This window comes from Chlorocebus sabaeus, chromosome 21 (genome assembly GCF_047675955.1).
Source record: "Chlorocebus sabaeus isolate Y175 chromosome 21, mChlSab1.0.hap1, whole genome shotgun sequence".
In the NCBI taxonomy this organism is placed as follows: domain Eukaryota; kingdom Metazoa; phylum Chordata; class Mammalia; order Primates; family Cercopithecidae; genus Chlorocebus; species Chlorocebus sabaeus.
In genome coordinates this window covers 129811253-129836059 of record NC_132924.1, presented here as the reverse complement: position 1 = coordinate 129836059, position 24807 = coordinate 129811253, and the positions used below count along the sequence as shown (strand labels likewise).

The following is a 24807-nucleotide window of genomic DNA, read 5'->3' as shown; positions in this document are numbered from 1 at the left end:
ATTTAGAGGCATGTTCATTTTCCAGCCAGGAGCGGTGGCTCACATCTGTAACTCTGGGAGGCCAAGGCAGGCAGCTCACTTGAGGTTGGCCAACATGGTGAAACTCTGTCTCTACCAAAAAATACAAAAATTAGCTGAGCGTGGCAGCACACACCTGTAATCCCAGCTACTCAGGAGGCTGAGATGGGGGGATCACTTGAACTTGGGGGGTGGGGGTGGAGGTTGCAGTGAGCCAACATCAAGTCACTGCACTACCTGGACGACAGAGAGACCTTGTCTCCAAAAAAACAAAAGTATGTGCATTTTCAATCTTAATACATCAGTATTAAATTACTAAATTAGTAACTAAAACAAAGTACACTTAAAGCTCATGTCAATCTGAAACAAAAATAGTTCATTTGCAAAAATCAGGAATCTGTAATAAAAATATATGAGAAATACGAATATTAATCCCAAGTTACATAGGATATCTGTTTCTTTTCACCTTTTTTTCTCTGCGGATGTGTGTGCCTGTGTGTCTCTAGCATCTGTTCCTTTTGGATACTTCCCTTCTCTAACTCCATCATTTTTTTGATAGGGAAGGCAATCCTATGGCCCCACTGAGTTCTGGCTGGCCAGAACTCTCCATTGTCCTGGATAAAAGGATAGTCAGTGAGTTCATTAAATGCAGATGTAGACTTCCGTTGCTTGCAATCAAGAGGCCTGACTAGACAGTATGTATGAAGCTGCCCTATTACTTTGAAAACGTAATACTTAACAAGGAATCTCTTCCACTTTCTCTACTATACCTTTGTGGAATAGACTGGTATTTTATTTTTTTGCCTTTTGTAAGGCCCATTTAGAATCATCTAGAATGAAAAGATAGCCTTTGTTTTTTCTTTTGAGACAGAGTCTCACTCTGTCACCCAGGCTGGAGAGCAGTGATGCAATCTTGGCCCACTGCAACTTCTCCTAGGTTCAAGAGAGTCTCATGCCTTAGCCTCCCAAGTAGCTCAGATTACGGGTGCCTGCCACCAACCCCAGCTAATTTTTATATTTTTAGTAGTGATGGGGTTTCGCCATGTTGGCCAGGCTATTCTCGAACTCCTGGCCTCAAGTGACCGGCCAATCTCAGCCTCCCAAAGCGCTGGGATTATACACGTGAGCCACCACACTCGGCAAAGATAGCCTCTTAAGTGTAGCTAGATATAAATATGCCACATAACCTTTTCTTTGCCTATTATTTTTAAGTAGTTTCTTCTTTGACATTAACATTTCTTTGCCATAAAATGCTATTAACAATGAAATTACCAACACAAAAGCACTCTGCATAATAAATTAGCACGTCTTAAGCTGGGATGAAATAATTCTGAACTACTCCTAATATTCGTTAATTTGCCTACACACAGGCTTTCTCTTGAGGTGTTCGGAGCTACCTTGCCCACATTTTCTCAGGAACAAATAAGATATGAATAATTCCTTCACTAGCTGACATGTAGTTCGTCCTAAAATTTCTATTATCAGTTAACAAATGAGATGTAAAATAACTATACATTATATAATAGGACTGTTGGAAGAAGACTTTATCAAAAGATTCAAAGAAAATTAAGCAACTAAAAAGTGAGGCAATTATTAATTCCAGAATTAAACTGTACATAAAATATCATCTTAGTACCATATTTGACTTAAAGTCATAATAAAAAATGTTTAAAAAGCGAAGAGTTGAGGAAGAAATAGCCATATATGTTGATTTTTGCATAGAATAGCTTTGAAAACCTATCAAAAGTGGCATTATGCTTACTCCTAGAGTAAAAAGCAAACAATGTGAAGACGGGGGCAGGAGACATTTTCCCTTAGGTTAAGATTAATTTATTGCTATCGCATCTATGCTTGAGAACTGAATCAACATTCAACTGCCCAGACTGGAGTGCAGTGGCAGGATCACAGCTCACTGCAGCCTTGAATACCTGTGCTCAAACGATCCTCCTGCCTCAGCCTCCTAAGTAGCTGGACTATAGCAGCACGCTAATTTTTTTTGCTTTGTTTTATAGGTGGAGTCTGGTGTTTTGGCCAGGCTGGTCTCAAACTCCCAGCCTTGAGGGATCCTCCCACCTCAGCCCCGCAAAGTGTTGGTAATACAGGCATGAGCCACTGTGTCCAGACCACTTTTCTTTTATCCTTTTCCTGGACGGGTCTTAGGACATTTAATTCTATTTAAGGTTTCAGAATACTTGCACAAGAGCAATTTGCTTGATATTTGCTCGAGGCCTAAAGTCAAATAGTTCATTTACCTCCAAGCTTTTCACAGACCGCTTCTGAAGCAAGACTGCAGCTACACCATGTTTATAAACCGCGTTGTGATGGGTGACTAAGACTGAAGACCTCACTTAAAGGCGACAGGTGCTCTGGAGAGACACCAACCAACACCTCACATCGCCTGCCTCTGTGCTCCTTGGCGATCTTGCAATCTACAAGATTAGAGTATGTGAGGCCGGGAGAGCCTGTTCCAGAAAGCAAGCCCGATTATCTGCCATTGTACTATTCTGATTCTTTTTTTCATCAACTTCAGAAAGCCTGGAAAGAGCCTGAACTTAACTGAAGTCTAGAATGGGTAGATTCAACGGCTTTCACTGCCTCTCCAGACTGGCTCTCAGTTCTTTCTCTGTACCTTCTCGGCTTACAGAAAGTTTTCCCCATGTTCAGCTTAGCTCAGCTCCGGAGTCAATGCTGGGTTTTAAAGCCAAACACCAGTGGAGTAATCATGTATTCCTTTGTGCGCTGTAATTAATTCGTGTAGGATCATTCAGTAGGGATGGTTTGTAGCAAAGAAGACTTATTTTTCACTGTATACTCCCCTTTTCATGCAATTTGAGACTTTAAACACAGATAAACACAAATTTCTAAAAATAAATAATATATTTAACCTGGCTGGGTGTGGCGGTTCATGCCTGTAATCCCAGTACTTTGGGATATTGAGGCAGGTGCATCACTTGAGGTCAGGAGTTCAAGACCAGCCTGGCCAACATGGTGAAACCTGTCTCTACTAAAAATACAAAAAAAATTAGCTGGGGGTGGTGGCATAAGCTTGCAATCCCAGCTACTCAGGGGGCTCAGGTAGGAGAATCGCTTGAACCCAGGAGACGAGGTTGCAGTGAGCTGAGATCACACCACTACACTCCAGCCTGGGCAACAGAGTAAGCGAGACTCCATCTCGAAAAGGAAAAAAAAAAAAAGATAAATAGTATATTTAACCCTAGGCCAGGCGCGGTGCTGACGCCTGTAATCCCAGCATTATGGGAGGCCGAGGCAGGTGGATCACCCGAGGCCAGGAATTCGAGACCAGCCTGCCCAACATGGCAACACCCCATCTCTACTAAAAATACAAAAATTAGCTGGGCATGGTGGTACACGTCTGTAATTCCAGCTACTTGGGAGGATGAAGCAGGAGAATCGCTTGAACCTGGGAGGCAGAGGTTACAGTGAGCCAAGATCATGCCACTGCACTCCAGCCTGGGTGACAAAGCAAGACTCTGTCTCAAAAAAAAATAAATAAAAATATATATATATAAAAATAAAATTATATAAAATATATATATAACCCAACAATTATATACAAATCTCTTAATATTCCCTGAGAAAATGGACAGTAATAAGTTCCATTTTTAAAAAATATTCTTCTATGCATCTAGATGTATTTTCCACCATTAATACACACTGTTCCTCAGCACTAAGATCAAAAGCCTACAAAATTTTAGAGAACTACGATTATATTTGGGATTTTTTTTTTTAAAATGAGACCCGAAGGCTGGGCGTGGTGCCTTATGCTTACAATCCTAGCACTTTGGGAGGCTGAGGTGGGAGGATCACTTGAGGCCAGGAGTTGCAGGCTAGTCTGGCCAACATGGTGAAACCCCGTCTCCACTAAAAATAGAAAAATTAGCCAGGCATGTTGGTAACATGCCTGTAATTCCAGCCACTTAGGTGGCTGAGACACGAGAATTGCTTGGGCCCGAGAGGCGAAGGTTGCAGTGGGCCAAGAATGCACCACTGCACTCCAGCCTAGGTGACAGAGCAAAGCTCTACTCCCCCAACGCCCCCGCAAAAAAGAGACCCTAAATCATGTACAGTGGCTCACGCCTATAATTCCAGCACTTTGAGAAGCCAGGGAGGGAAAATCTCTTGAGGCTAGGAGTTTGCGAACAGCCTGGACAACACAGCAAGACCTCATCTCTACCAAAAAAAAAAAAAAAAAATTAGCCTTAACATTAACAAGATGTACACACACCTGTAGGCCCAGCTACCTGAGAGGCTGAGGTGGGAGGACTGCTTAAGCCTGGGAATTCAAGCAACAGAGCAAGACCCCATCTCTAATATAACAATAATAAAATGTAAACACTGAGACCCTGCATTTGAGAGTTTGCAGGTAATCATGATGTGGTATTCAGAGTGCACTTCCCACTGACCTAGGTGTGCTGGCAACTGCTGAGGCTGTGTCAGGGTACATGACAGGTGGGCAAAATATTCTACTTTTTAAATGCTTAAGGTTTTCCACTGTAAAAAAATACGAAAAAGCCTATTTTTGGACACATATTTTTATGTGTATCAAATTTTAAGAGGTAAAGCATCACCACAAAGGTAACCTCTCACAGCTAGCTGAGAAGTTCGCAAAGCCTGGACGCAGTGGAGAGCTGTTTAACTTTCTGATGAGATGCCATTTCCACTTTAAACAAAAAAGTAGAACACGTGTAAACGAGGACAAGTGAAAGTGTAGTTAACACTCACCAAACGTTTTGAGTCTTCATTTTGTTTGTAAAAAAACAGAAGCTGCCTTACCAAAAGGGTAAGGTTGGGGCCATTAGCAATGGGAAAAGCGCCCCCGGACTGTGACAAGGTGGCACAGCGATCAAATGCACTTCTTTGGATGGAATACTGGAAGAAAAACAAAACAAAATGACCCATAAATACAGTATTTGGACACACAATTCTTATGATGTAAATATACGTTGCTGTGTTTACAGGAATGGTGGAAATTGACAATGAAAACGCCATTATTGGTCCTTGCTCACAGTTGAGTTGTAGGGGAAAAAAAAAGGTTAAAAAAAAAAAAAGAAGGAAAAAAAAAAAGCTAGGCATGGTGGCTCAAGCCTTTAATCCTAGCACTTCAGGAGGCCAAGGCAGGTGGATCACCTGAGGTCAGGAGTTCAAGATCAGGCTGGCCAACATGGCGAAACCCCGTCTCTACTAAAAATACAAAGGCTAGGCTGGGCACAGAGGCTCACGCCTATAATCACAGCACTTTGGGAGGTCAAGGTGGGTGGATCACCTGAGGTCGGGAGTTTGAGACCAGCCTGCCAACATGGTGAAACCCCATCTCTACTAAAAATACAAAAACAGTTAGTCAGCTGTGGTGGTATGCACCTGTAGTCCCTGCTACTCAGGAGGCTGGAGCAGGAGAATCGCTTGAACCTGGGGGCAGGGCTTGCAGTGAGCCAAGATTGTGCAACTGCACTCCAGCTTGAGTGACAAAGCAAGACACTCTCAAAAAACAAAAACAAAAAACAAAACAAAAACAAGCCAGGCGCAGTGGCTTATGCTTGTAATCCCAGCACTTTGGGAGGCCAAGGCAGGCAAATCATTTGAGGTCAGGAGTTCGAGACCAGCCTGGCCAACATGGTAAAACCCTAACTCTACTAAAAATACAAAAATCAGCTGGGCGTGGCAGCGCGCGCCTGTAATCCCAGCTACTCGGGAGGCTGAGGCAGTAGAATTGCTTGAACCCAGGAGGTAGAGGTTGCAGTGAGCCAAGATCATGCCACTGGAGTCTGGCCTGGGTAACACAGTGAGACTCAGTCTCAATTTGAAAAAAAAAAAAATAAAGAATCTCCCACGACTTTCTTCTATTTTGATTTTCAACTGTGGTTAGGCCCATGTTTGCATTTTATTATTTAAAAATTACCTAAAAACTCACCTATCTATAAATCTTTACAATAATCAGAACAAATAAAATTATTTATTGGGAAGAATACTATTGTCAACATTGACTTCCATTAACAAGGTGTACAAAGATACCATATTTAAAATAAGCTCTCCCATACCCTACTATTCTTCTCATTTTAAAACAAACAAACTTACTTGCTGTTTTCTGTCTCTATAGCCTCGAATAAATGACTGGATAATTATTGCATTTTTCAACCTTCGCCTTTCTTCCTAAACAATAAAAGGAGGAGTGAGGGAGCAACTGGTTAGAATTGAGTGAAAATGACATTTTGCTAGTACAGACTTTAAAAACACTTAATGGCGATGTAATTCACAAACCATAAAATTCATTCTTTAAATGGTAACACCCACTAAATATGCATTTAATATATTAACAGTCCTATAACCATCACCACTGATTTTTAGAATACCTTCATCACCCACAACCAGAAGCCCTGTCTCCATTCACAGTCACCCCCAGTTTCCTGCTGGTCCTTCCCTTGCCCCTGGCAATCACTCATCTACTTCTATCCTATGGATTTGCTTATTCTGGACAGTTGATATAATGGGATCATACAGTATGTTGTGTCTGGTTTTCTTCACTTAGCATGATGTTTTCAAGATCCACCTATATTACAGCATATGTGAGAACTTAATTCCTTTCTAAGGCTGAGAGTAAGGTTCCATTGTATTGACAGACCATGCTGAATTCATGCATTCATCTACTGATGGACATGTGGGCTGCTCCCACTCTAGTCTATTATGAATTAAGGCTGCTATGAACATTCATAGAGAAGTTTTGTTGTGGATACAGGTTTTCACTTCTGTTGAGCATAAACTTAGAAGTAGAGTTATCATTGAGGAATTGCCACACTGTTTTCCAAAATGCCAACACCATTTTACAATCCCACCAGCATAGTAGGACTTTTTGTTTTGTTTTATTTTATTTTATTTTTTTTGAGACAGAGTCTTGCTCTGTTGCCCATGCTGGAGTGTGGTGGTGTGATCTTGGCTCACTGCAAGTTCTGCCTCCCGGGTTCACGCCATTCTCCAGCCTCAGTTTCCCGGGTGGCTGGGACTACAGGTGCCCGCCACCACACCTGGCTAATTTTTTGTATTTTTAGTAGAGACGGGGTTTCACCGTGTTAGCCAGGATGGTCTCGATCTCCTGACCTCATGATCCTCCCGCCTTGGCCTCCCAAAGTGCTGAGATTACAGGCATGAGCCACTGTGCCCAGTTAGCAGGACTTCTGAAAGTTTTAAATATTAAAGGAATACAAACAGACAACACCAGCATCTATTTTAAAGTCACTTTCTTGTTTCAAGAGAAAATTCCAATTTTCATTGACTTGAGACTATCTTAAAATGCTCAGTGACCTGGAAAAAATATGTGTTCTTCATCGTTATGACCAGTGCTACCACTGTTGGACAGCCTACCACTATGTGTCAGCCCTGTGAGAGGCACTTTAGGCCAGGCATGGTGGCTCATGCCTGTAATCCCAGCTCTTTGGGAGGCCGAGGTGGGAGGATGACGAGGTCAGGAGATTGAGACCATCCTGGTTAACACGCTGAAATCCTGCCTCTACTAAAAATACAAAAAATTAGCCAGGCTTGGTGGCGGACGCCTATACTCCCAGCTACTCGGTAGGCAGAGGCAGGAGAACGGTGTGAACCTGGGAGGTGGAGGTTGCAGTGAGCCGAGATCACACCACTGCATTCCAGCCTGGGTGACAGAGCAAGACTCTGTCTCAAAAAAAAAAAAAAAAAAAAAAAAAAAGAGAGGCAGTTTATATCCAAATGCAGAGTCATCTTACAGGTGAGCATCACTTCCAGTTTAAAGATGCAGAAACTGAGACTGCTATAAAGATTAAGCTACACCCAAAGATGTAAGGCAGAATTCAAACTCAGGTATGATAATAAAGCCTGTACTCTATCTCACCATACTACGTTGTTTCACGTCTTCTATGAATGCCATCTACAAAGCTGAGACTAACACACACATTGTGGGATTCAAGAACACCATCAAGTCATACAGATGTACTTTCTGGGCTTGAAATGGTTATTAAAAAATCCTGTGAGGCCGGGCATAGTGGCTCATGCCTATAAACCCAGCAGTTTAAGAGGCCGAGGCGGGCAGATCACTTGAGGTCAGGAATTCCAGACTAGCCTGGCCAACATGGTGAAATTCCATCTCTACCAAAAATACAAAAAATTAGCTGAGCATGGTGGTGCATGCCTGTAATCCCAGCTACTTGGGAGGCTGAGGCAGGAGAATCACTTGAAGCCAGGAGGTGAATGCTGCAGTGAGCCGAGATCACCTCACTGCACTCCAGCCCAGGTGACAGAGCGACACTTTGTCTCAAAAAAAAAAAAAAAAAAAAAAAAACACACCAGGAAAAAGTGACTTTCACCAGATGCACATGTCAATGTAAGGACACTGGAAACATGAAAAAACAAGGAAATACGACATCTCCAAAGGAATACAATAATTCTCTAGCAATAGATTTTAATCAAATAGAAATTTTGAAAATCTCAAATAATTCAAACTATTGAATTTTTTTTTTTGGACGGAGTTTCACTCTAGGCTGGAGTGCAACAGCATGATCTCGGCTCACCGCAACCTCTGCCTCCCGAATTCAAGCGATTCTCCTGCCTCAGGCTCCCGAGTAGCTGGGATTACAGGCATGCAGCAGCACGCCCAGCTAATTTTGTATTTTTAGTAGAGACGGGGTTTCTTCATGTTGGTCAGGCTGGTCTCAAACTCCTGACCTCAGGTGATCCACCCGCCTCCGTCTCCCAAAGTGCTGAGAATACAGGCATGAGCCACCACGCCTAACCCTCAAAATATTGGTTTTAAAGCTCAGTGAGACACAAGGGAATTCTGAAAAATACAAAGTCAGAAAAATAATTTGGTATATAAGCGAGCAACTTACCAAAGAGACAGGTATTTTTAAAAAGAATCAACTAGAAATTCTGGAAGTGAACAATTCATTTAAAGAAATACAAAATACATTTGAAAGTTTCAAGACAGACTGATCAGGCAAAAGAAAGAATCTCAGAACTTGAAGACAAGTCTTTTGAAATAATCCAGCCAGACAAAAATACAGCAAAAAGAATGAGCAAAGCATTCATGATATTTGGGGTAACATAAAGCAATAAAATATTCAAAGTATTGGTAATACCAAGGTCAAAGAGTCAAAGAAAGGATTAGGAAACCTATTTAATTAAATAATAGATGAAAATTTCCTGTCTCACAACAGATTTAGACACTCACATACAGCAGGCTCAACCATCTCCAAGCAAATAATCAGACTATCTAAAGAGAAAGATAAAGACTGAATTCTAAAAGCATCAAAAGAAAAGCAGCTAGTTACCTATAAAGGAAAACCCATCAAATTAAAAATCAAGAGGAAAAACAGTAGAAACAAACCCCACAGAAGATCCAATTACTGGAGTTTAAACATTGTCTTAAAAAATCTATAATTATGTTCAAGAAATTAAAAGAGAACTAAAGACTATATAAAAGAATGAAAAAAAGTTCTAGAACTGAAATAACAAAAGCTAAAATTAAGAAGTCAATGGATGTATTCAACAATTAGGCCGGGCAGGGTGGCTCACGCTTGTAATCCCAGCACTTTGGCAGGCTGAGACAGGCGGATCACTTGAGGTTAGGAGTTCAAGATCAGCCTGCCCAACATGGCAAAATCCCATCTCTACTAAAAATACAAAAAAAACAGCTGGGTGCAGTGGCGGGCGCCTGTAGTCCCAGAAAAGCACATGAGGGATATATGGGACACAATGCAAAGGTCAAATACATTTACAGTTTGAGTCCAAGTAGGAGAGGGGGAGGAGAATGAAGCAAAAGCACTAATGGAAGAGATAATAGCCCAGAATTTTCCATAAAACAAGATTAAAAACACCACCCAACAAATATCTTTCTTGGTTGAGCAGTGCCCTCCCGGGGACATCTGGTAATTTCTGGTGACATTTTTGGTTGTCACAATTGAGGGAACGGAGTGCTACTGGCATTTAGTGGGTAGAGGCCATGGATGTTGCTAAACATCCTCCAATGTACAGAGTACAGAGCAGTTCCCCCCAACAAAAATTATCTGTTCAAAAATGTCAGTGCCAAGGTTGGAAAATCCTGACTAAAACTCTTTTCACTCTAACCACCTTGGAGAGCCCTTCCCCTAAACACCATGCCTAATATAGGCCCTTCCAGTTGTAATCACATTACTCTGTTGCCCTCATAGGTCTTGTCACCACCTCAGTATCCTGGTTCACGGCTCTGTTCTACCACTGAGCAGGAACCTTGTCTGTCTTATTCACTATCTGTATACTCAGCAAGCAGGGCAACACCTAGTACATATATAATAAGTTCTCAAAAAATATTTGTTAGAGGCCTAAATGAATTGTTAAGATAACAAAACAAAAAACTCTATCTAAAAAAGCAGGCCATAAGATAGTACAATTGCAGATTAATCAATAAAATAAAGCTATTTAAAGAAACTATCACAACATATAATGTAGGATAAACAATAAAAATGCCATTAGTGTCTTTCTTTCAACTTCTTCATAAACAGTTAAGACACATGTCTTAACAGTGAGCTTTCTCCTTTTGTGTCATGAAACACCACATCACAAGCCAGATGAGGCAGTTCACGCCTGTAATCCCAACACTTTGGGAAAATGAGGGAGGCAGCTGCATGAGGCCATAAGTTTGAAATCAGCCTTGGCAACAAAGCAAGACCCCATCTATGTAAAAATTTTTAAAATTAGCTGGGCATGGTGGCATGCACCTGTAGTCCCAGCTATAGGAGGCTAGAGCAGGAAGATCACCTGAGCCCAGGAGGTCAAGGCTACAGTGAGCTATGACCTTGCCACTGCACTCTAGCCTGGGTCACAGAGCAAGACTCAATCTCTTAAAAAAAAAAAAAAAAAAGAAACATGAACATTATGTTTATAATACGGCTTTCTAGATCTTCTGGAAACCATATCATTATGTAAGTCAACCAAAAGCCCACGTTCCTTCTTCAGTCTGGAAACTGCCTTTTTAGTCCATCTTTTTCTATACTGGCTCCAGAATAAGTAACTTACAGTGAAATCAAAAAATGTTTCTAAAGCTAAACACACACACACACATTCTGTCATATATAACAAATACATACACATATACATATATACAGTAAAACCAAGGTGTGTTTAAATGCTGTAGAAAAAATGCTTATCTACAGAGTATTACAAAACTGTTTTTACCTCTCTCTTTCTTCTTTCTTCCTGAGTACGATGTAAAAGAGAAGCCTTTTCCTCCTACACCCAAACAAGAGAAAAAAGAAGGTAAGGAAGGTTATAATTTCAATTTTTAAACTCCCATACAAAAATTATAGAAAGTTTTCACCCAAAAAAAGATTCTAAGATCATGCAAAAAAGCTGTCTTGACTTAATCAGATGAGAAAATCTGAGGCACAAGAAGTTAAATGGTTTCCCAGAAGTCACTAGATACAATACAAGTTAGTACTTCAGTAGCTTTCTAAGAATAAAAACTGATTTCTTCACATATACAAACGAGTACAGGTAAAACTGGGGAAATGTGAGTAAGATTGGTGCTCTGTACCAATGTCAGAGTTCCAGCTGCAACATCTTACTAGCTTTGTAAAATGCTACCCAGAGGAAACTGGGCGATGTGGACAGGGCCTCTGGGTATCACTTCTTTTCTTTTGTTTTTTGTTTTTGGTTTTTTTTTTTTTGAGACGGAGTCTCGCTCTGTCACCCAGGCTGGAGGGCAGGGGCGCCATCTCAGCTCACTGCAAGCTCCACCTCCTGGGCTCACGCCATTCTCCTGCCTCAGCCTCCCAAGTAGCTGGGACTACAAGCGCCCGCCACCATGCCTGGCTAATTTTTTGTATTTTTTTAGTAGAGATGGGGTTTCACCGTGTTAAGACAGGATGGTCTCCATCTCCTGACCTCGTGATCTGCCCGCCTCGGCCTCCCAAAGTGCTGTGATTACAGGCGTGAGCCACTGTGCCCGGCCGTCTCTCGGTATCATTTCTAACAGTTGCATATGAATCTACAATTACCTCAACAAAAATTTCAATGAAGAAATCAATTTCTCTGATGAAAATTTTTTTTCATAAGTAAAACTAAGTTTTGAACAAAATCACTTGGTTTACAGAAGGAAGTGAAAGAATAAAACTTCAAATAAATGAAAAATACTTAAAGAGAACCCTCTTCTCCCCCCCTAAATTGTTCCAGTCTTTAGTGTATGGACATTTTATTTCTGTAAATTTCTTCCAAAATAAAATTAAAGGTCCAGGCTGGGTGAGGTGGCTCATGCCTGTAATCCCAGCACTTTGGGAAGCCAAGGTGGGAGAATCACTTGAGCCCAGGAGTTTGAGACCAGCCTCTACAAAAACTTTTTAAAAATAGTTGGGTGCAGCAGCATGTGCCTGTAGTCCCAGCCACTCAGGGGGCTGAGGTAGGAGAATCACTTAGGCCCAGGAGGTCGAGGCTGCAGTGAGCCAGGATTGAGCCACTTCCAGTCTTGAGTGACAAAGCAAGATCCTGTCAAAAAAAAAAAAAAAAAAAAAGGTTAAAGGTCAGAGACACTATATATGAATCATTAGAAAAAAATACATTTAAGCGGGGCACAGTGGCTCATGCCTGTAATCCCAGCACTCTGGGAGGCCGAGGCGGGCAGATCATGAGATCAGGAATTCGAGACCAGCCTGGCCAACATAGTGAAACCCCGTCTCCACTAAAAATACAAAAATTAGCTGAGTGTGGTGGCGGGCGCCTGTAGTCCCAGCTACTCGAGAGGCTGAGGCAGAAGAATTGCTTGAACCTGGGAAGTGGAGCTTGCAGTGAGCCGAGATCGTGCCACTGCCCTCCAGCCTGGGCAACAGAGTGAGACTTTGTTTCAAAAATAAATAAATAAATAAATAAATATCTTGAGAGATATATTTAATCAGAAGAGTAGTTAAGCCAACTTAAAATTATACACTCATATGTGAACTAACAATATTCAGAATCAAAGTTTCTATCTTTTTTTTAAATTGAGACAGAATCTTACTCTGTCACCCAAGCTGGAATGCAGTGGTGATTTTGGCTTACTGCAACGTCTGCCTCCCGGGTTCAAGCAATTCTCATGCCTCAGCCTCCCGAGTAACTGGGACCACAGGTGCACACCACCACACCTGGCTAACTTGTATTTTTAGTAGAGATGAGTTTTCGCCACATTGGCTAGGTTGGTCTCTCAAACTCCTGGCCTCAAGTGATCTGCCTGCCTCAGCCTCCCAAACTGCTGGGATTACAGACATGAGCCACCATGTTCAGCCTAGAATCAAGTTTCTAACTGTCAAAATGTAAAGCCAGGCCTGGTGCAGTGGCTCATGCCTATAATCCCAGCACGTTGGAAGGCCGAGGTGGGCAGATCACTTGAGCTCAGGAGTATGAGACCAGCCTGGGCCACATGTTGAAACCCCATTTCTACAAAAAATACAAAACAAATTAGCAGGGCATGGTGACGCATGCCTGTAGTCCCAGCTACTTGGGGGTTGATGGAGAAAGATCACTTGAACTGGGGAGGCTGAGGCTGCAGTGAGCCAAGATTGTGCCTCTGTACTCTTGCCAGAGTCATGAAGCAAGACACTGTCTCAAAAAAAAAAAAAAAAAGTAAAGTCAAAGAAATTAATCCTCCAGATATTTTCTATCATAGAAAATTTCACATAAAAAACCCTTATCACATGTCCAACAGCAGAAAAAAATATTGTTTTAAACTTAACTAAAATGATTCATGATTGTTTACTTAATATTCTTTAATTTTTTAAACTTTTAAAAACTAATTTTAGACAAAGAAAAACTGCAAAAATGATACAAGTTCCCTTATTCCATATGTCTTACTCACTTCTACATTAAGCAGATACAATTATCAACAGGAAATTAGCACTGATACAGTAACGTTAACTAATCTACAAACTTAACTAGAAATCCACCAATTTTCCCACTAATGCCGTTTATCTGTTCTAGAATCCTATCCAGGACCCCACATTATATTTAGGTACTATTTCCTCTTAATCTTCCTCCAATCTATATAGTTCTTGTCTTCATCTTTCATGTCCTGGATGCTGTCCCTCAATTTGGGTTTTTCCAATACTCTCACGATTACAGTAAGGTTATGCAATAATGATAGCATTAGATTTTAATCCATAGGATTATACGCACATACACACACCATGGACTCAATACTTATATAAATAACCAAATCAATAAACAAACAAAGGAAAAGAAAACTCTTTTCCTCACAGAATCCAGTTTAAAAATGTAGAAGGAAAGAGAAAAACAGAATCACCAAACACTACAGTGATAAACACTGCAGACAACATCTACTAATGTATGCTAAAATTAGCGGGCAAAAGTTTGAGGAGAAACAGGATTTGCCTAGTCTCGAAGTGTCTCTCAAGAGATAGATCAATTAACAAGGGAAAGACAGAAAATTTAGAGCGGAGAAATCTGGCAGACACCACCAACTAAGACATCAGCTGGCTCAGTTATAAAACATAAGGGCATAATGAACTACTACTTGGTCCATACAAACGATACAGTCAACTATTGTGTTAGTCTTGCCAAAAGACTCTTTTTTAACCTAAATGTATTTATCTCAAGGGGAAATCTTTCATCACTAAATAGAAAAACAGCACCACTGCTCACAAACAGAAGGTATCCCCCCCAAATTAAATACAATGAAAACTGTATTTTTCAAGTTAAATTTGAAAGTGGATGCTGCAGTGGCTCACGCATGTAATCCTAGTACTTTGGGAGGCCAAGGCCGGCAGATCACCTGAGGTCAGGAGTTTGAGACCAGTATGACCAACATGGTGAAATCCAATCTCTACTAAAAATACAAAAATTAGCTGGGCGTGGTGGTGTGCACTTGTAATCTCAGCGACTTGGAAGCCTCAGGCAGGAGAATCACTTCAACCTGGGAGGCAGAGGTTGCAGTGAGCCGAGATCATGCCACTGCACTCCAGCCTGGGTGACAGAACAAGACTCCATCTCAAGAAAGAAAGAAAGAAAGACAGAAAGACAGAAAGACAGAAAGAAAGAAAAGAAAAGAAAGAAAGAAAGAAAGGAAAGAAAGAAAAGAAAGAAAAGAAAAGAAAGAAAAGAAAGAAAAAGAAAGAAAAAGAAAAGAAAAGAAAGAAAGAAAGAATGAATCACGGAATTACATAAAAATCTAACAAGTTTGTTTATAAAAAGCCCTATGTGAAACTTGATTCCTCAAGGTAAAAGAAATTGTTTATAATCACAATAAAAGAATACGAGACACCATGCTGCTTAGTTTAAGAGGAAGATTAGGCTCTGTTAGACAGTTTTATTTTTTAATTTTGATATTAACCAAAGAATTCTAATTTACATGTCTGTAATTAGATCAGGCAGGCAAAAGGTATTTATTTTTTTGGAGACAGAGTCTCGCTCTGGCCCAGGCTGGAGTGCAGTGGGGCAATCTTGGCTCACTGCAACCTCTGCCCCCAGGATTACAGGCATCTGCCACCACGCTTGGTTAAGTTTCTATATTTTTAGTAGAGACAAGGTTTCACCATGTTGGTCAGGTTGGTCTCAAACTCCTGACCTCAAGAGATCCACCCATCTCGGCCTCCCAAAGTGCTGGGATTACAGGCGTGCGTCACCGCACCCAGCTGCAAATGGTATTTAATCATGTTCTCTGATAGAACTGGATTCTGAAAAGGAATTCCTAATCAAAATGCCATTTTGCTTCAACAAACTTTTGCTTCAAGAAACCATCCACAGTCTGATCTTTTGAATGTGTCCTTTTACTTGGTAATATTCACATGTTAATAAAACAGGGTGGGGGAGACTGTCTTTATCCATTCACCACCAACTGGTTTAGGAAAACCCTCATGGGGAGACCTTTAAGCCTAACTCTGTTTTTTTTTTTTTTTTAATTCTTTTCTTTTTTCCCACATGCTGCTGTGTCAAATACTCCTAACTTCGTAAATGCCACATTCAAAATACTTTTTTCAAGTTTTTCACAATTCTTTCCTCCACAATCAAGATGTGTATGCCATGGTGAAAGTTTTACTCCACAAAGATTTGACATTCTTCTTGAGATAACATTCAAGGAGAGACTGCTAACTACAAGCTTTCAGGATGAGGGAGACGTGGGTGCTGGTAGTTACTGCCCACGACTTCACAAGGCTAGAGAATTAAGTCTCCGCCTTTCACAAGAGTGATGATTTCACACTCTATTGATAACAGACTTAATATCCCCACATATGAGACCAGTAGGACTGCGTTTTCAATACAAAAAGGGAGCAGACTTTAGTTCTGGTAAAGTTTCCGGTGCCGTAGCACAATGGACCAAATTCTCATATTAACCCAAGACACCATCTCTGCTTTTCAACAGACTTGGAGTCTATGTCATCATTTGTCATAAAATCAACAACAGATTTTAAAGCATTTCTTCTAATTTATGAGCTAGGAAAAAAATGTCTCCATGGACTTGTCTATTCAGCTTACGCCTGACAAAGCAAAGGATTAACTGAGTTCAGAATATCAGTGGGCTCATCGGTCTCCAGCGAACAGAACCAAGTTTGTCTTCCCCAGGAAAGTAACAGCTGCTCAACGTATCTGTCCCTATCTAAAAATGGACAATGAGCTAACTCATAGACAAAGGAATCTTATCCATTATTTTATTTGCTTTGTGACTAATCATCACTTTTAATCACAGCTCTGGCAGCAGCTTCCCATTTGGCCAATTAGCAGCTCCAGCCTTTGTGATTAAACACAATGCACAGATGCAGCGTTCTCCACATCGGTCCTGCCACTCTGTGCATCTACTTTGAACCTGTTTGTTCCCAAAAGCTGAACAGAGGTTTTGGGTGCTATGGCTTATGGTTTCAAAATAAAGCATGAGTGCATGGTTTCACACTGGAATTTGGCACGTAATAGATTAGGTTCCCTCTCTCAGCCAGTCCATGAAAAACTGGTTTTCAAAAAGCTTCATTATATTTGTGTTTCCTTTGATTTTCTTCACAGCCACCAAGTTAAAGCTGACTCTAGGGCCGGGCACAGTGTTTCACACTTGTAATCCCAGCACTTTGGGAGGCCGAGGCAGGAGGATCACTGGAAGCCAAGAGTTCAAGACCAGCCTGGGCCATGAAACAAGACTTTCTTTACAAAAAGAAAAAAGGAAAAAAGAGGTAGACATTGGGTCTCACCATGTTTATCTCCCTCTCCCGCTCTCTCTCTCTCTCTCTCTACACACACACACACACACACACACACACACACACACACACACACATATATCTGTTGCCCAGGCTGGAGTGCAGTGGGGGGATCTCGGCTCACTGCAACCTCCACCTCCCAGGTTCAAGCAATTCTCCTGCCTCAGCCTCCGAGCAGCTGGGATTACAGGCTTCCACCACCATGCCTGGGTAATTTTTGTGTTGTTTTTTAAAGTACAGACCAGGTTTCACCACGTTGGCCAGGCTGGTCTCAAAACCGTTGACCTCAGGTGATCCACCCACCTCGGCCTCCCAAAGTGCTAGAATTACAGGCATGAGCCACCACGCCCAGCCACCACGTTATATCTTAATGGTCACTTAGGTTGTTTTCAGTTTTTGGCTAATTCAAATAAAACGGCAGTGGATATCCTTGCAAATGTGTCAGTAATGTCTGTAGGTTAAATTTCCAGAAATAAAACTGCCAGGTCAAAGGCTATGTGCATTTTGAATTTTAATAAATATTTCCAAATTGTCCTCCAAGTAGATCATGTCAATGTATGAAAAGTGACTGCTGTCCCTTGTCTTCACTTGCACAGTGCGGCATCTAACTTTTTATGTTTGCCAAGTAGATAGGCACAAAGCCTTATTTCACTGTAGTACTAATTGTATTTTTTAAAATAAGGCTAAAGTTCTTATGTTTAAAGGATATTTTTATTTCCCTATGCAGTTTGAACCATTTAATTTTTCCATTTGATTGATCTTTTCGTATTGTTTTACAAAAAATCATTTTCATGATGCTACAAATATTCCCTTTGTCACTGTCTTTAACCTTGGTTATATTTTTCTATATACAAAGTTTTAATTCTTAATGTACTCAAATTTCTCAAGAATTCAGTAGCTGCAGCTTAGGATTATATGCATAGCATGGACTATTACCATCCATATCACTAGCATGGATTTCTGTATGCTAAATTTTTTAATGCATTGTTGCAGGTTTATTTTTAATAGTATGCTGAAATCTCACTTTCAGAAGCTGACACTAGTGTGAGCCACATGCTGATATTCATAATTGTGAATTAGGATCATGCCTACACCTTTATTTTTTCCTCCTACCAGCTGGGCCTGACATGAGCTTTTAAAAGTCGAATGATGAAGACTGTCTTATAACTGAAGACACTAACTATAAATAGGGCTGTCTTCACATATCATATGGACCACATTAATAACCCACTGGAGTCGGTTTTGTTTTTTTGGCTGCTGAATAAATTACAGGGCATTCACTACATGGAGTATCACATAGCTCTTTAAAGGAATGTGGCAGATCTATCTACTGATCAGGAACTGTCTCCGAGATGTACTGTTAAGGGGGACAGAAGTACAGCAATCTGTTCAATATGCTCTAGCTTGTGTTTTTTCAAAAAGAAGGGAATTTACACACCTATATGATTATATATGTAGAGAACAGCTCTGACAGGATGTGTAAAAATCCCAAAATAGAGTGTGAATATAAGGATTAAAGAATTGGGGCCGGACACAGCGGCTCATGCCTATAATGCAAGCAGTTTGGGAGGCCAGGGCAGTGGATCACTTGAGATTAGGAGTTCGAAACCAGCCCAGCCAACGTAGTGAAACCCCGTCCCTATGAAAAATACAAAAATTAGCCGGGGGTGGTGACGTGCGCCTATAGTACCAGCTACTCGAAAGGCTGAGGCACAAGAATCGCTTCAACCTGGGAGGTGGCGGTTGCAGTAAGCCTAGATCATGCCACTGCACTCCAGCCCAGGCAACAGAGCAGGACTCTGCTTCACTTGACTAGAGAAAAAATGAAGTATCCAATGCAAAATGCAATCATTTAAATATCACAATATACACCAAGAGACTTTCTTTTCTTACCTCAGAATTGTGTCGTAAATAAGGCACTATTTTAATAGCAAAACTCTAAAGACAATTTATATGTATCCACTGATAGGAAAGTGGTTATATTAAATATGATATAAACTATGCTATGGAATTTTGTTTTTGTTTTCAAAAAACAAAAAAAGAACTGGGGGTGTGAGGAGTGGAGGTGAAAGGCAAGAAAACTTCTAGTATTTTATCCGAATTTTCATATTCCCTTGTTTGAATGATTACCCATGTACTTATAATATTTTCTCACTTTCTAAAAGTAGTAACAAAGTAATATGAGAACAAGTTCTAAAAACAGCTCAATATAATGAGGAATTAGTTCATCACTAAGTGGCTGGGAGGAAAGGGACAAGTAAGGTACCAGGAGAAAGCACACTTAGATTTTAACAAAGGACTAAACTTCCTATTGATAAACAAGTTTTTTATTTCAATTTATTGTACTCATAGCTGAAAACATCCTTATCTTTTAAATTACGCAGATGTAGAACCCATAGGGATGCCCAGTAGCAGTTACATACAAGGTCCATCAAACATCCAAAGTGTCTCTGAAACAACCGAGGCCGTTGTCCTGACAGCGTGCACGCTTCCTGCTGTTAACTACCCACCAACGTGAAATCCACAGCGAGCATAGCCAACTGCTCTGGGTGCCGTGCAGCTTTAGGTACTATCCTTATCTTCTCTGAACATTAAGTATGACCAAACTTTACAAACACCATTTACCAAGGTGATTTTCTTTTCTTTTCATTTTGTTTTTTTTTTTTTAATGTGGGGAAAATGCTTTCTTCACTAAATAAATTTAGTGGTAACAAAGTTTATTCTTTATTTGAAAAAGTAAAGTATACATAGTTTAAATCAGATTTCATTAAAATTTTTATGTTAAAAAACTAGAGTGAATGTCAAAGTAAATTTAGGTAACTTCCAAAAGACAACATGCCCAAATTAATTGCTAAGCATTTATAGAACGATTGTTAGCATGTTTGTAAATATCTTGATTTAAAAAAAAAAAAAAAAAAGTGAGGTTTTTGTTTCATCTATTTGGCTTATCTTCCATTAACAATTTACTCCATTTACACAGTATTATCAGCTTCACATCCGTTTCAGTTCAGTATTTTCTGGCTCTCAGGCACTAACACAATGCTAGCCATTTTATACACTTCAAAGAATACTGCCTTTGAGTAAACGAAAATGTTAAAAGTTAACATCTGTGAATAATGCATAAGCTAAAATGTGTGGGGGTGGGGTTCCTTTTTGTAGACCTACATGAAATAAGAACCTCTATGAAAATATGAGAGTCACCAATTTCACATATGCAAAGCATACTTAAAGGTGGATCATCATAAGCCACTAGAAATCATATTTATAAAACAGAATGCACAAAATGATGCAAATTCTAAAGAAATTTTTTAAAATGCTAGGAAAATATTTGACCATTTACCATCACAACGATGGGGAAAAAAACTGACTATGCATTAACAGCATTTCATTTCTAAGAGATGGATAGGGTTCCAATAGGTAATTGTTAAACACATTTCAGTATATCCTACATTTCCAATTATCAATATTATCTTATAATCATGAGCTCATTTCTAAAAATAAAGTCTACCTGACTACAACCACTTACAGATTTCTTTGTTCCTTCTCCACTCCTGCTTCACTTAACTAGAGAAAAAATGAAGTATCCAATGCAAAATGCAATCATTTAAATATCACAATATACACCAAGAGATTTTCTTTTCTTACCTCAGAATTGTGTCGTAAATAAGACACTATTTTAATAGCAAAACTCTAAAGACAATTTATATGTATCCATTGATAGGAAAGTGGTTATATTAAGTATGATATAAACTATGCTATGGAATATTATATACCACAAAAAATAACAAATATAAAGATGCTGATATGGAACCACTAAAGACATTTTGTTGAGGTGAAAAAGCAGTATGATCTCTTATTTTAACTGAAAATGAGAGGGGAGGACACGTTATGTTTAGACTTGTTCTGAAAGGATACTGAGAAAATAATAGTGGGAAGTTAGGGGGTTCAGTGAGATGATGATTTCATGGATGCTCTTTAGAAGGTCTATTTATTTATTTTTTATTTTTTATGTTTTTTGAGACAGAATCTCAATCTGTCACCACACTGGAGTGTAGTGGTGTGATCTTGGCTCATTGCAACCTCCACCTCCCGGTTCAAGCAATTCTCCGCCTCTGCCTCCCAAGTAGCTAGGATTACAGCCGCCTGCCACTACACCCGGCTAATTTCTGTATTTTTAGTAGAGACAGGGTTTCGCCATCTTGGCCAGACAGGTCTGAACTCCTGACCTTGTGATCCACCCACCTTGGCCTCCCAAAGTGCTGGGATTACAGGTGTGAGCCACCGTGCCTGGCCTATCATTTTTTTTAAACAGAAAAAGTTAACTTATTTTCTCCCAGACAGGGCCTCGCTCTGTCACCCAAGCTGGAGTGCAGTGGTGCGGTCTTGGCTCACCGTAACCTTGCCCCCACCCCGCCAAACCATCCTCCCACCTCAGCCTCCCGAGTAACTGAAACCACAGGTACATACTACCATGCCCTTTTTAAAATTTTTTTATTTTTTTTGTATTTTTGATATAGACGGGATCTTACCATGTTGCCCAGGCTGATCTGGAAGTCCTGGGCTCAAGGCATCTGCCTGCCTCAGCCTTCCAGAGTGCCGGGAGGAAAGTTAACTTTTTAAAAAAGCCACTCACTGACTGCAGAGTAGAAACGTAATCATTCTTAGAGCAAGAAAGACTCGTGATAATCTAGTTTGGCTTTCTCATTATCAAGAATTATGACTTTCTGGCTGGGCGTGGTGGCTCACGCCTGTAATCCCAACACTTGGGGAAGCCAAGGTGGGAGGATCAACTGAGCTCAGTTCAAGACCAGCCTGGGCAACACGTGAGACCTTGACTCTGTTAAAAAAAAAAAAAAAAATTAAAAAGAGAATTATGACTTTCCCATTACATGATCCAGTAAAGAAAAGCCCAGAAAAGATGAACAGCTACGTCACAGACAGTTGGTTCCAGAGTTAACTATTCTTTTTTCAAGGTTACACTTTCTACGATTTCATCTTTTGCAGTAAAGGGGTTTCACAGTAGCAAGATGTGATGTGAACTGTGCTAACTGCCAACAAACTATTATCTACTAACACATCTCTAAAATAATATTTAAAAAATTAAACAATTTTGTTTTGATTTTGAGAAGGAGTCCCACTCTTTCACCCAGGCTGAAGTGAAGTGGTACGATCTCTGCTCACTGCGACCTCCGCTCCTCTGGGGTTCAAGCCATTCTCCTGCCTCAGCCTCCCGAGTAGCTGGGATTACAGGCGCCCACCACCATGCCTGGCTAATTTTAGTATTTTTAGTAGAGACGGGGTTTCATCATGTTGGCCAGGCCGGTCTCAAACTCCTGACCTCAGGCAATCCACCCCCCTCGGACTCCCAAAGCGCTAGGATTACAGGCGTGAGCCACCACGCCTGGCAAAAAATTAAACAATGTTAAAGCTGCATTGTAAGAAAAATTAGTTCCAAAAGATATAGGACTGTTGGAGCCCCCTTCTCAGTGCCTGCAGGATGTGGTCCTCAACTTTCCAAGCAGTTACAGGAATGCACAAGTAAAGCAGGAGACAGAAGCAAGATGTTGCAGGCAAGACAACCTGCCCAGACACAAGGGAGAGGCCTTACGGCATCCGGACAAACCACAGGGCAGTGTTGTGGGTTTTGCTAAATTATTTGGACGCTCTGGGTCTTGATTTCTTCCTCCACAGGACACTAACACCTCTGGCTCACATAACAGAAGTCAAGATCAATGAGCACATACAAGAAAAGCGCCCTGCAGGAGATCAAATAATGAGTATCACAGCAGATCTCAACGTGGCAAATAAGGAGAGAAACAAACATCCTTAAAAGAAAATGCCCTCTTGATCATGGTGGATAAGCTTTTTGATGTGCTGCTGGATCTGGTTTGCCAGTATTTTATTGAGGATTTTTGCATCGATGTTCATCAGGCATATTGGTCTAAAATTCTCTTTTTTTGTTGTGTCTCTGCCAGGCTTTGGTATCAGGATGATGTTGGCCTCATAAAATGAGTTAGGGAGGATTCCCTGTTTTTCTATTGATTGGAATAGTTTCAGAAGGAATGGTACCAGCTCCTCCTTGTACCAAACCACATGATTATCTCAATAGATGCAGAAAAAGCCTTTGACAAAATTCAACAGCCCTTCATGCTAAAAACTCTCAATAAATTCGGTATTGATGGAACGTATCTCAAAATAATAAGAGATATTTATGACAAACCCACAGCCAATATCATACTGAATGGGCAAAAACTGGAAAAATTCCCTTTGAAAACTGGCACAAGACAGGGATGCCCTCTCTCACCACTCCTATTCAACATAGTGTTGGAAGTTCTGGCCAGGGCCATCAGGCAAGAGAAAGAAATAAAGGGGATTCAGTTAGGAAAAGAAGTCGTCAAATTGTCCCTGTTTGCAGATGACATGATTGTATATTTAGAAAACCCCACTGTCTCAGCCCAAAATCTCCTTAAGCTGATAAACAACTTCAGCAAAGTCTCAGGATACAAAATTAATGTGCAAAAATCACAAGCATTCTTATACACCAGTAACAGACAAACAGCCAAATTATGAATGAACTTCCATTCACACTTGCTTCAAAGAGAATAAAATACCTAGGAATCCAACTTACAAGGGATGTAAAGGACCTCTTCAAGGAGAACTACAAACCACTGCTCAGTGAAATAAAAGAGGACATAAACAAATGGAAGAACATACCATGCTCATGGATAGGAAGAATCAGTATCGTGAAAATGGCTATACTGCCCAAGGTAATTTATAGATTCAATGCCATCCCCATCAAGCTACCAATGAGTTTCTTCACAGAATTGGAAAAAACTGCTTTAAAGTTCATATGGAACCAAAAAAGAGCCCGCATCTCCAAGACAATCCTAAGTCAAAAGAACAAAGCTGGAGGCATCATGCTATCTGACTTCAAACTATACTACAAGGCTACAGTAACCAAACAGCATGGTACTGGTACCAAAACAGAGATATAGACCAATGGAACAGAACTGAATCCTCAGAAATAATACCACACATCTACAGCCATCTGATCTTTGATAAACCTGAGAAAAACAAGAAATGGGGAAAGGATTCCCTATTGAATAAATGGTGCTGGGATAATTGGCTAGCCATAAGTAGAAAGCTGAAACTGGATCCTTTCCTTACTCCTTATACGAAAATTAATTCAAGATGGATTAGAGACTTAAATGTTAGATCTAATACCATAAAAACCCTAGAAGAAAACCTAGGTAATACCATTCAGGACATAGGCATGGGCAAGGACTTCATGTCTAAAACACCTAAAGCAATGGCAACAAAAGCCAAAATTGACAAATGGGATCTCATTAAACTAAAGAGCTTCTGCACAGCAAAAGAAACTACCATCAGAGTGAACAGGCAACCTACAGAATGGGAGAAAATTTTTGCAATCTACTCATCTGACAAAGGGCTAATAACCAGAACCTACAAAGAACTCAAACAAATTTACAAGAAAAAAACAAACAACCCCATCAAAAAGTGGGCAAAGGATATGAACAGACATTTCTCAAAAGAAGACATTCATACATCCAACAGACACATGAAAAAATGCTCATCATCACTGGCC

General features: G+C 40.4%; 1 protein-coding gene across 2 annotated transcripts in view; it reads right to left on the bottom strand.

The window, feature by feature from the left end:
* UBE3C (ubiquitin protein ligase E3C) overlaps positions 1-24807 on the bottom strand; it is a 136598-nt gene that overhangs the window by 97503 nt on the left and 14288 nt on the right. For both annotated transcript variants that reach the window (XM_007983619.3, XM_037991056.2), the window contains exons 2-4: positions 11212-11265; positions 6112-6186; positions 4762-4908 (exon numbers count right to left, since the gene is read on the bottom strand). In XM_007983619.3, the coding sequence (XP_007981810.2) occupies positions 4762-4908; positions 6112-6186; positions 11212-11265 (276 nt within the window). The remainder of the gene's footprint in view (positions 1-4761; positions 4909-6111; positions 6187-11211; positions 11266-24807) is intronic.